General features: G+C 35.4%; 1 protein-coding gene across 5 annotated transcripts in view; it reads right to left on the bottom strand.

Moving 5' to 3' along the window:
* Positions 1-13,478, bottom strand: part of GREB1L (GREB1 like retinoic acid receptor coactivator) — a 178,854-nt gene that overhangs the window by 74,091 nt on the left and 91,285 nt on the right. For 3 of the 5 annotated variants that reach the window (XM_087707195.1, XM_087707193.1, XM_087707192.1), the window contains exons 2-4: positions 13,386-13,478; positions 4,784-4,955; positions 4,461-4,658 (exon numbers count right to left, since the gene is read on the bottom strand). The exon at positions 13,386-13,478 is cut by the window's right edge and continues 10 nt beyond it. In XM_087707195.1, the coding sequence (XP_087563321.1) occupies positions 4,461-4,658; positions 4,784-4,952 (367 nt within the window). In that variant the 5' untranslated portion in view covers positions 4,953-4,955; positions 13,386-13,478. The remainder of the gene's footprint in view (positions 1-4,460; positions 4,659-4,783; positions 4,956-13,385) is intronic. The other 2 variants (XM_087707196.1, XM_087707194.1) reach the window with 1 other exon arrangement.

Raw genomic sequence — 13,478 nt, forward strand, 5'->3', positions numbered from 1 at the left:
TCCAAAACCACTTCTTGCTCATTCCTTCAATGTTCAAACTGCAAGGGCCATTTGCTTCTCAATTTAAAGCTGGGGCAAGCACTTTTCCTCCACTGTGAAACACACATACAAAAGAGGAGGGGGGAAACCCTAGGACTGTAGGAAATATGATTGTTAATGTAGTGATATCACCAAAGGAGGAACAGCCAAATGTTCAGTCTGAGTTCATTTGGGAGGGTTTGGAAGTTCTAGTGCAAAGCAGCTGTATGAATTCCTCCAGTCAGGATGTGGCAACCTGTTTCACTGTCTGATAGTTCATACAATAGAGTTTACAAGTTCCTCACAATGTCTATCTTGAACTTGCTTCTTTGTAGCTTTAACTATGTAGCATCTGTTTTTGCTATATTTGGTTGAATACCATTTTGAGGAGTCTATTGTATTTATATAAAATATAATTAAAAAGTCATATACTCTTACACTCATACAGTATAAGCCTTACTGTTTGTTTGCCGAAATGTGCTCATCCAACATTATTTGTAGCATACTGTTTACCAGTGACCAAATGATCTAAATATTCTTATGCATGTAATCATCTTTTTAGATCAAACACTCAGCAGTAACAATTACCATGAACAATGAACAGTAGCAATTACTGCTAGGTATATAAGAGAGAAAGCCTATGCCAGAGGCACATAGGGATGAAGATAAGGAAAGCAAATACCACAAGTGATAAGGAAGAGCAGGGTGGTCTTAATTACAACTAACAGTATTCCACAACTTTAGCTGAAAAAGTGCTAGAAGGGGTATTAGCTGACAAAATTGTGTTACAAAGAGCAAAATAGATTTAATTAATCATAGAAATAGACTATAAGAGAAAGAACTATAGCCATTTTTGGAATTCTCTGAGAGAAATTCAAACATCTTAATGTTTTCATTTTAAGAACACTTTACTTTGCCAAAATCTATTGTTTACTGAAAGTAAAACAAAAAAATCCATCCATTCCAGAGGCGGTATCCAGCAGTTTCTGACCTGTTCTGGATCCTTTGAAACTTAGTGAATATCGAAGATGCAGCATTCTAGAAATTAAAGATTGAACAGTTCTATAAAAATGCAGACTGTTCATTTTAGCCAACATTAGCCGATAGCTATTGTCTTAAGGCAAGAGTACAATATTATTTTCCAGAACCCAATGAGTGTCTTTGCAATTCTGTTGTTTTGAACAAAAGAGACATTAGCATTTTGAAATAAGGACTGCAGCATGAGCTCAAAACAGCAGATAATTAAGGGATGCAAATTTACTTCTCTAAAGTAAAAACAAACAAAAAACCCCTTACATTCTTATTCCACAGAAATGCAAAATACCAATCCCTGGAGCAATTCATTAGGCTCTATTTTCAATGGTGTCCATTCAATCAATCATTATTTGGAGTTTAAGAGCTTGCTGCCTGTCAGAATTGAATCAACATATCCATATCCTCTAATAAATTGCCATAAGATATTTCTGTTTTCCAGAAATACAAATCTTTGCATTCCACACTCATTTTTTAAGCAACTAAGGAGAAAAGAGTTTGGCTAACCCAGTTGTGAAAATACAAACAAAAGGTCTGAAATTGTGTAAAGCAAAAATTGTCTCTGTCCCCTACTATCCCCCCTTTCTTTAACAGTAACAATTACCATCTCTTTTGTGAGGTACAGACCTGTTTTTGTGCTACTTTAAGGTAAGGATTTTGCATAAGAATTACATACTAGAATTTATATTAAAAATGCAGTTCACAGTCACTTCCATTTGGTATTTTCACAGTTGCTGAGTAACACAGACCTCAGTTTGACTCTTTCTCATATTGCACTTAATAACCAAACCACATCATCAGTAATAAATAATACCCTTGTTAAAAAATAATAAAAACAGAATACACATCTTATAAATGAAGCAATATGTAAACTAAAATAAATATTTTTATTTTACACATACTCTGGAGGCTCTATTAAAGTCATTAAAAATAAAAAGGTGAGTAAAAAGACCACGAGGATTGAATAAATGCTTACTGACACTAAATTAAGAAAAATACACCAAATTGCAAAATTAATTTGCACTGTAGGTCCCTGAACGCTATTGAAACAGCAAAAGATGCTAATACCAATAACAATAACAATGCTAATAACAATGTTATCATATTGTTATTGCCCACCCATCCCGCAATCCATTAGGGAGAACCATGTGCCAGAGAGAAATTTAAAGAATTGTTTCTCTCTAAATCTAACCAATCATGTAGAAATTACAAGAGCAAAAAAGAAAGAGATGTTTTTCCATCCCATCATCATCAGAATACAAATGTCCCCAGTTGATATTCCTTCAATACATAGGAAACAGGTCGGTACTGACAGCAACAATATATTAATTCAAAGATTGCAAGCTTGCTTCTCTAATGGAGGGGAAAGATCAGAAGACTGGTGCTGTTGCTGAGCAACTGTTGTCCAAGATGACATTCTGTCCAGTGGTAGGGCAATAGCTATTACCTAATTGATCAGTTTATAGAGACATTACATGCTATTCAGTTATGGTCTCCACATGAAGTTCAGATTTTAAAGTAAAAATCATTTGACCCATAACTGCAGTCTTTTTTGGAAAATCAATTGTATATTTTGGACTTGCCATATTGGTTTTTTATGCCTACAGGCTACAATGGAACAAAATATCACCAAACAAAACACAGGATGTTTAAGGGAGACTAGATGAACTGGTGGATTGAAACACAAGAATGTTCTGATCCAAGGGAGGATTAATATTAATCTTATCAAACAGTTTTCTGCTGAGAATATTCAGTAATCATTTGTTTAAACATGGCTTTCACAATTCCCATAGCAATAACTTAATTTTTTCATACAGCCTTGAGCCCAACAATGTAATTGCTATGATTTTTATGTATGACTCACTATATGACTATTTTGGTCTCAGTAAATTCAGTGAAATCTGTTTCCAGGTAAGCATGTTTTATACTGCAATCTTAATCTAGTGCAAATAATTTGTCAATCTTTTGGCAAGAGAAATAAGGGCAGGAAAGTCCAAAGGTCAAAGAAGTGAATGAAGTTTAAAATGAAACTAGTCTGAAGAGAAGCATATATCTGTTGGCTAAAATAACCTGGATTGTCATTCTCAAGAATCTCACTTCTGTAAATAAAATTCTCTTCTGGTGTATTTTTACCTTAGACTCTCTGCAACCTGAACTGCACTTTATGTGGAAATTTTCAGATTTGGAAGTGGGAAAGTGACTGCTTTCTTTAATGAACAAAACATTTTCTTCATATAAGTTGTTAAAATATATTTTTGCCTGGTGCCATCAGAAAGACAAGCCAAATTCTATCTAAAAATACAATCTAAAATTCTTATTTTAATTGTAAAGTTAACCAGAATAATACTATTCCAGAAATACACAGGCCATGTTTCATTTTTGGATTAAGAAAAATACTGCATGACTTATTCTGTATTTTATAAGATAATTAGAAGATATTTATAACATAGTTTAGAGGAAAAAAGAATTTTCATAAGGACAATGATTGGAAAATATGGTGGATCTTAAACATGTTAACTAAAATTATTATTAATATTTATGATATAGGATTTAAATAAACTATTCCTCCTTGACCACTTCTTACTATGCCCTTTAAAAATACAACAATTTGAGCTATTTCCACTATTTATGCTCAAGTAACAAATAAGTCCAATTTTAACTGAATAAAAATATTTCACAAAGGAGCCTTAGATATTATAACATTTCAAAGTACTATAAAACCCTAAATTTTGGAGAAATTCTATTGAACCAAATAGGATTAGCTTAAATCAGAAGCAGACATTATATTTTTATGATTTTTTAAAGATTTTGTTACAAAAAAAGTTATACGTTCATATCACAAATGTATCCATAGCATAATTTATTTATTTCTAACTTTGAACAAAGTAGTATTCTGCAAGGTCTGACCCTTCTGCAGTAGTGGGTTCTGGATTCCGTTGCAACCAGTACGGTACGGTTGCAACGGGGGCCGACGATCTCCACATGAACGCGCACAATGCACACATACGTCTTACCATCCAGCGACGCTTCCACAAGCCTCCGCAATGCTCCAACTTCTTAGTGGAGCATTGCACAGGCACTGTACGCATCATGTGCAGAAGCACCACAGAGTTTAAAGACAGGTAAGGAGCACAGGCGGGCCCTCCGGAGCACTGTACTGGAACGGTACCCAGAGCTCCAGGTAGGCTCCGGAGCGCCTGTAACGGGGTGTACCGCCTGCAACCCACTACTGCCCTTCTGTGAAAGTAACACAACCATCATAAAGCAACTGCTGCCCTTTTCCTGTATACCTGTGACATCACAATCTACAATTTATATAGAGGCAAACTGTTTTCATCATTTGATAACTGCTCTGCCACAGACACCTCTGATTCTGCATGAAATGTTAAACAGAGAAGATTTAAACCAACCATCAGTAGTGCAAGATCCTTCTGGGGCAGGTTTCTGTGCATATGGGATTGGTGGACTACTGGAATCAGACATGTCTTCATCCTCCTCATCTTCTTCTGTTTCATTAATAGTCTGGCTGGTGGAAAAATCCAAACTTCCATTCTGAGTGTAACGATGCATCAATTCTTTGTCTAGCTCTTCCACTTTTGGTTTCACATCTGGAATGCATGATTTTAAAAAAAGTCAACCAATATACCTTTAAAAAACATACTTCTGAAAAACATCTTTCAAAAGTAATAATAAACATTTTACATAGCATAAGAACAATTAGAATATGCCATACTTGCTTGGTTACCTTCCGGCAAAATAGGAGGTTGCTCAGGATCAAGATAGAGCTGGGAGAAGATGGGCCGAGGAACCACACTATTACATCTGAGGGAGGCCTCTATGGAGTTATGAAGAGCTTCTTCAAAACGGGCAGATTTTAATTGCCCTGCATAAGAATTCCCCATGATCTGTTAATAAATAAAATAAATAAAATGAAAATAAATAAAAATTAAATTGAATTAAAAATAAAATAAAATAATTAGGGTTTCATTCTTTTATTATGGAAAGCAGAAGTGATGTTTGAACCAGGGGTGAAATGCTCTGAAGTCTGCTACTGGTTTGCTTCGTGCGCATATGCACCAAATGAGCACTTCTTGATTTTGCCAATCTGCTTTTCAAAATAGAGTTCTTTTTCATAGAAATGTGATAGCAATTTTGTTTTGGCTGGATTGGCTACTTCCCACAACTGAACCAACATCAAAATGTCAATGAAATAGAGGTCATACAGAGATCCACCTGGGAAAGCGTAATAATTTTTTCAACTTTAATTTCCTAGCCATCATAAATTCCCAGTTGTCATGAATTCAGACGATTGTTAGTTAACATGTATATTGTAGTATTGTAGGGTGAGGTGTGGAAATAAATCAAAGAAATTGACCATAATTGACATAACTAAGACAGAATATTAGCAAGTAGCCCAAGCCTGTAAAGATGAAGTAAGGAAAGCTGAGGTTCACAATGAAGAAAGGCTTGCCACAAAAGTAAAAAATAACAAAAATGCTTCTTCCAAAATGTTAAAAACAAGAAAAAAGTTAATGAAACAATTGGTCCATTGCTGGGAGAAAGTGGCAAGAAGGTGACAAGCAACAGGGAGAAAGCAGAACTATTCAACTCATTTTTTGCATCTGTCTTTACACAAAGGGATAAAACAGTCCAACCTATCAAAAACAGCACCCCAAAAATCAGATTAGGAACACAAGTTGAAATAGGGAAGAAAATGGTAAGTGAGCACCTGCCTACCCTAGACGAGTTCAAATCACCAGGACCAGATGGATTACACCCCAGGGTTCTGAAGGAACTGGCAGATGAGACCTCAGAACCACTGAACTATATGCTTCAGAGATCCTGGAGCACTGGGGAACTGCCAGAGGACTGGAAAAGATGGTTCCCATCTTCAAAAAAGGAAAAAATAAATGCAGGAAACTAGAGACCTATCAGCTTGATCTCAATACCAGGAAAGATTCTGGAAAAGATAATCAAGCAACAAATTAGCAAACACCTAGAAGTAAACAAAGTAATAGCCAAAAGCCAACATGAGTTTGTCAAAAACAGATCATGCCAGACTAATCTTATTGCAAACAAAATTAGTGGACCAGAGGAATGACGTCAATATAGTTTACTTGGACTTCAGTAAGGCATTTGATAAGCTAGACCATAACCTACTACTAGATAAAGTAGAAGAATGTGGGTTAGACCGTATCACCACCAGATGGATTCGTAACTGGCTGACCAACCGCACTCAACGTGTAGTCCTCAATGGAACTGCATCTACATGGAGGGAAGTATGCAGTAGAGTACCCCAAGGATCTGTTTTGGGCCCAGTACTCTTCAACATATTCATTAATGATTTGGATGAGGGAATAAATGGGGAACTCATCAAATTTGCAGATGACATCAAGCTGGCAGGAATAGCCAACACTCCAGAAGACAGACTAAAAATACAGAAAGATCTTGACAAACTTGAACATTGGGCACTATCTAATAAAATGAAATTCAATGGTGAAGAGAGTAAGGTTCTACATTTAGGCAAGAAAAACAAAATGCACAGGTATAGTATAGGTGGTACCTTGCTCAATAAGAGTAACTGTGAGAGGGATCTTGGAGTCCTAGTGGACAACCATTTAAATATGAGCCAGCAGTGTGCAGCAGCTGTCAAAAAAGCCAACACAGTTCTAGGCTGCATAAACAGAGGGATAGAATCAAGATCACATGAAGTGTTAATACCACTTTATAATGCCTTGGTAAGGCCACACTTGGAATACTGCATTCAGTTTTGGTCGCCACAATGTAGAAAAGATGTGGAGACTCTAGAAAGAGTGGAAAGAGCAACAAAGATGATTAGGAGACTGGAAACTAAAACATATGAAGAAGGGTTGCAGGAACTTTAATGAAAAGAAGGACTAGGGGAGACATGATAGCAGTGTTCCAATATCTCAGGGATTGCCACAAAGAAGTGGGAGTCAAACTATTCTCTAAGTCACCTGAGGGTAGAACAAGAAGCAATGGGTGGAAACTAATCAAGGAGAGAAGCAACTTAGAATTGAGGAGAAATTTCCTGACAGTTAGAACAATTAATCAGTGGAACAGCTTGCCTCCAGAAGTTGTGAATGCCCCAACACTGGAAATCTTTAAGAAGATGCTGGATAGCCATTTGTCTGAAACCATATAGGGTTTCCTGCCTAGGCAGAGGTTTGGACTAGAAGACCTCCAAGGTCCCTTCCAACTCTGGTATTGTATTGTATTGCATTGTATAATTCTCAAACAAACCAGTTAAATACATGTGAATTAATACTGAAATACACTGATTTTAAGATACAGAGAACTTGTTTAAATCATTGGTTTTAAAAATACTTGGAGTATTTCCTGCTCTAAAATTGCTATTAAATTGCTTTTCAATGGGAAGTCTTTTTGTTGTTGTAGAGTTCTAACTGTAATACATTAATACATTATTACTGAGGTAAGTAAATATTAAAACCAATGATAGATTTTAGCATCAAGTAAATTTTCATGCAATCCAAAAACAAACAAAACCCAAATAAACTAAAACCTTTAAAATGTTCAGATTTCTGCTTTCTAGAATAAGAGAAAAATGAATATTGTTTCTTAAAATGTCCCTGTCCTGAGCTTGAGAACCCTTCAGAACAGAGATGAAGTTACAGTAGCTTGCACAGCATACATACACTCCAGGCTACAATTTTGTTTTATTTACTTAATTATATTTCACACTTCTTAGCTGCCCATCTCTTCAGTTTGCCATGGACTTCCATCGGACAATTTTCCCTGTTGTTCTGAAAATCTCTTTACTTACACACACACACACACACACACACACACACACACGGAAGGAGGGAGGAAGGGGGGGAGAGAGAAACATATATATACAAAACACATAGAGCTCAATTACATTTATGCACATGGAATTAGAACATTAAAATGCACATATATGCAAGCACAAAAACAGCCTTAAAACAATGTCTTTCCTAGATTTTTACAGCATTTCTCCAAAGTCTGTTGCGGAACTTTCACAGTGACATATCCAATGTATTAAGATTAGCAATGTATTAAGACAATGGCTATTTGGGAGTTGAAAATTAAATCCTTCGGATGACTGGAAAAATGATGAAAAATGCAATAGTGGTCTAAAAAAGGAAACCTGTACCAATGAAGAAAAAGTTATAACCAACATGTCATGAAAAAGACCATCTTGAAGAAAAGCTCAGAAAATGCTCTGGATTCAAGTTAAAGTAACTTCAACAGATGCTTACCTATTTAATGGAATGTTCATGAACACTTTCCATTAAAGTGTGTTAAGTTCAGTTAAGGACAGACTTCGTTATGCATTTCTAAATAATTGCATTGAAAATACAATCTACCACACACCTCTTCTCATAATTAATGTGGCTTTTAGAAAGAAAACTAAGCCCAGATAAGTCTTTGGAACTTCAATAAGCATAGCTTTAACTATAATTCATTGCATTTGACATTGCAATTGAATGGCATGTGAATTACAGCAACATACTGTAACAGTAAGCCTGAAGCAAATTGTCCTAGCATTCTTCTAGTTTACTACCATAGCAACCCCTTAATTCAGTTAATAAGATGCAAAGTATTAAATTACAATATTGGCATACTTGTAATGTTAACCCATGTCTTCAGTAACACAGTAGTTATATAATCTCATTATATAATTCAGTGTTTTTGAATTTGCAGTAGCTTTATAAAATGATTAGCCTTTCTTAAAATTACCAAGATTGTAAGCCCTTTGAAAAATCAACAAATTTCTTATATATCTGCTTTATATCTTCTTTTCCATTTCTTCCCATTTATTATATAAATCCCATCAAATTATTTAAACCCCCTATCTATGATTAACTGATATCATCCATCTTCTAAAAAAATCACAATTTTATAGTAACTCTACCTTCTGCAACAAATCATTATTTGTGTAAATACAATCTATATGCAGTACTGCTAAAACTCTTGTTATCATAACAATTACCTAGACATCATAAGGCAGGGATGTCAAACATCGCCACATCATCACATGACATACAGTGACTTTTCTCTCCATCGCTAAATGAGGGGGGGGGGGGCTTGGCAACACATGACACATCTGGCCCGGGAGCCACTAGTTTGACACTCCTGACATAGGGCAACAATTTTTGAATGAAGGTACCTTAAATAGACTAATTTACAAAATGTTTTCAAAATCTAGGACACATGACCACCAAGGGAAATTTGAGAAAGTTGTAGCTGCTACAGTGCTATTTGGCTGCTGCTGTTGTCCAACAATTTTCATTTTTAATGATCTGTGGCAGTTTCCCTGTCTCTCACAATCCCTGTCTCTCTTCACAAAGAGCAGCAGCCAGTTAACCTGCTTGCTGGGAAGGAAAGGAAGGGATGGAAGGAGGACCCCCCAAGTACCTTTCCCAGACAACCCATTGGAATTCTCTGTTACATCTCACAGCACTTTTTAATTTAGCAAATATTGATCATTCAAATATTGTCCATTTAAAACACTTTTTTACTGTGTATCAACTTCTGCAGTCAACTTCCAATATTTATGGGCTGCACTTTCCAAGGATTCCCTGCAGGTGTCTCTGTAAAATCTGAGGCCCTGGAAAAGTTCCATGGTCATTACCAATGAACTAACACTGCCTTCATGGTTCTAACAAAGAACAGTTTTTCTCACTTAAAAACAAGTTGATCAAGAAGGGAACAGGTGATATTTCAGTGCCATGGCAACACAGTTGCTACATTTCACTGTCCAATTGCAGTATATTTCACAGCAACAGAAAGGAAATAATGCCTTTCTCATGCTTGAATAATGTCTTTAATTTTTTTCCAACAAACTAATTTCAATAATGGAAAAATATAGAAGTGGGGGAAAGGGCAGAAATGCACAACTAACTCTCCCCTATATTTGAGACCAAAGATAGGACAAAACATTAAAAATATGTTATCCCAAAGGTACTTTTTGAAGAGGCAACTGGAGTTTCTTGTTTTTCTTTGAAGACATTTTTCTTCTCATCCAGCTTCTTGGATGAGAAGCAAAACCTTTGGGACAACCATGATCTGGGTGACTGAGAATCTCCATAGAGATTAAAATGTCAGCAACTTTTGACATACAAAAGTTCACAAAGAGATCTTAACAATCCAACAAAAAGAAAGATTCCTTAATACTCAATAGAGTATTTTAAAATTTTACAATTGTCTTCTTTCCTGAGTGCTACTGTTTTTAATTCAGTTTCCAGTGGAAATTAGGATCATATTTATTAACTACAATAAAATGCATTATACTTATGCATATGTGCCTCTTCCATGTCCTTTGTCACACATAAAAAAGAATGCCTTTTCTCACTCCTCTCACTGTCTGACTAATACGCCAATGTTATATTTGCAATTTGTAGCTACAACAAGAAACTCACGGATTATTTGGAACCTTATTATTTAAAGAAAATAAAGGAAAAGTTGGTACCTAATAATATATGCATTCTTCATGAATTTGAATGTTGAAGACAGGCAGACAACATTAAAAAATAATGAATAATTTGCCTCAGACAAAAATAACCATTCCTATATTGGTTTGCACATTTCAAAATATTTTGGACAAGTGCCTAAGGTTTGTTTTTCCTTGTATTTTTAATCTGAAAACATGTCCCCTTTATATTTGTTTCAGAGTTCCATCTTAAATAAAACAACTGGGGACTGAAGACTTGGGGGCTCAAGACTTGTTTTCTAAATTTAATAAACTTAGGTCCTTCCTTTCAGCATCTCCTTAAAAACAGCTCACTTAAGTTAAAATGTTTTCGATTATTCACTCTCATTAAATCTAAGACCAAAAAAAGCAAGAAAATTCTGTTCAGTTTTTTTCCCTAGTAACAAATGATTTTAAAAATGCTTAATCTGAAGTCAAGAGAGCTCAAATCTTATGAGAGTGAGTGAAATACTATTTAAAAGCCTAAGTCTGGAAAGCGACTTACAGAATGGCTTCCATTCTGTAATTTGGTCTCCTTGTCTTTCTCTGAATATACTACCAAAGCTGCAAACATTTGGCAAGGGTTGTCCTTTCACTTAGACAAAAGCAGCCTTCCTTACCTAAATCACTTTTTGCATCAGACTCATAAAAACCTTCCCACAACAGAGATTTCAAGAAAACCCTTTAAAGGTTTTAGGATATACCTTCTTTTGCTAAGTAACAAAATACACCCCATGGTGTCTGACCCCCCACTCAGCTGTCTTATGACCTCTGCAATTGTTGCAACTTCACTTCGGGGGCCACAGAACTTAACTCCTATATCAAAAAAGAGGACAGCCGCTTCCTCTGAGCACCTGGTGAAACAAAATGCCAGCAGCATCCTCCCCCACTCCTAGGTCCCAGATGTTCCCACAGCTGCCTTGGTGTCTATGTGGCAATCAGAAAGCAACAATTAGGACCTAGATGATGGCAATGACCCTCTTATTTTACTGGGTCTGAACGCTCTATGGGGCCTCCTGGCCTTAAGGATACAGCAGGTCATAAAACAGAAACAGATCTTCAGCCTCTGGGAAATACGAGAGGGGTTTTTTTAAAGAACAACAAGGAACAATAGAAGTCCAATGTTACAAATAAAGTAAGCCAAGCCAGTTGAACTCATCAGCAGCAAGAACATATAAGTTATTTGACCTCTCTTGTTGAAATAATACATATTCTACATTTCCCCCTTTGATTTCTATAGATTGTATTTTACAAAAAAAATTCAAAAATCTCTCATGTACATCAAGTGTTTGATTTAAATAAAACCTGTTTCAATTTACAAAATTAGTTTAGTTGGAAACCTCAAAGGACATCACTTCTGGCCTCATCTTCTTTATTATGGTTTCTCTGTTTCATTTCAAAACCATACCATAAAAGGTGTCTAAAGACTCAAAAGTCATGGAGATTTCTCTCTCCAAAGATCAGTATTGTATCCTTTATTATTGAAAATACACTTCAAGAGACTAAAACAGTATTCACTCAGATTCACTGTTAAATTGATTTTGATTCTTAATTTCTAAATGCATGGCTTATTGCTGTAATGTAGGCTAAATATGGGTAAATAAGATGAAGTTTAAGGTACATAAGACTGATGAAGTGCTTCTGACTGGAAAACTCAGACCTACCACTGATGCTTGCCTTCCCTTTGAAGGAGCACATTTGTGGATTTGGGAATGCTCATTAATCCAATTCAAGTATTGGGTTTTAGTTGGTGATAGGAACTCAGAACGCTTTGTATATTTGGGTAGTGTACTAATCATGCAATCTCTCATTGTGGAACTTCTTACTTGTGTACATGTGTAGGACCCCTAACCTTTTATTAATGGTGTAAAGCCATTACATTAAAACATTTTAAGTACGTAGATTAAAATTTTAGGTATTCCTCAACTTACAACAGATCATTTAGTGTCCATTCAAAGTTACAACATTCAAAGTTACAACAGCACCAAAAGAATATATGTGACAATTTTTTACACTTAACAACCATCTCCATGGTCACATGATCAAAATTCAGGCACCTGATTTATGACATTTGCAATGTCCCAGGGTCATGTGACCACCTTTTAGGACCTTCTGAAAAGCAAAGTCAATGAGGAATCCAGATTCACTTAATAACTGAATTACTAATTTAACAACTGCAGTGATTCACTTAACAGCTGTGTCAAGAAAGGTCGTAAAATAGGCAAAACACACTTAACAAATGCTTCACTTAGCAACAGAACCCTTGGTTTCAATTGTGGTCATAAGTCGTAAATAAGTCATAAATTTCAGTATTGTAATATAATCTTAATGTTACATGATTTCATAGAAACACACATTAACACAATTTTCAAGATTTGTGTATTTTATGACAATATATTCTAGCAACAACAGGCAATCAGTAAGGGTATTACAAGTGTTTTCTCTGTGAACACAGATCTTTCCATTTTTTTCATTGGCAAAAATGTCATGATATTCTCAATATGCTTTGCCAAAATCTTGCAAGATTTGATGATTTCATATTTTAGCCACTGAAAAATACTTTAAAATGGAAATTTATTTAATTTTGGAACCCTATAGATGTCCCTGCATTCTGTGGTGAAAACAGACCAAACCTTAAGTGGTGATCCTCAAAGATTTTGATGCTAATGTTGTAGAGCACGTAAAATAAAGCTCGTGGGGCAGCGCACTCAGTTAAAAGATTGAAATTAACCATTTAATTATAATAGCTTTATACAAACAGCATAATTATATCAAATTGACCCAAACTATTTTTGTACTCTTGCTGACATTGAAAATGTTACCGATGATAAATGCATTACAAATATGGAAACAATACTACCTTCTTTTATGTTTTTCAACCTTCGTTAAATACATTCATGATGGATGATTGTTCAAAGTTTTTCTGCTGCTACTTGATTCAGGCTGTTGAAAA

Source organism: Thamnophis sirtalis, unplaced genomic scaffold (assembly GCF_051295495.1).
Source record: "Thamnophis sirtalis isolate CommonGarterSnake01/CBP01778 unplaced genomic scaffold, rThaSir2_p1.2 scaffold_2, whole genome shotgun sequence".
NCBI classification, from domain to species: domain Eukaryota; kingdom Metazoa; phylum Chordata; class Lepidosauria; order Squamata; family Natricidae; genus Thamnophis; species Thamnophis sirtalis.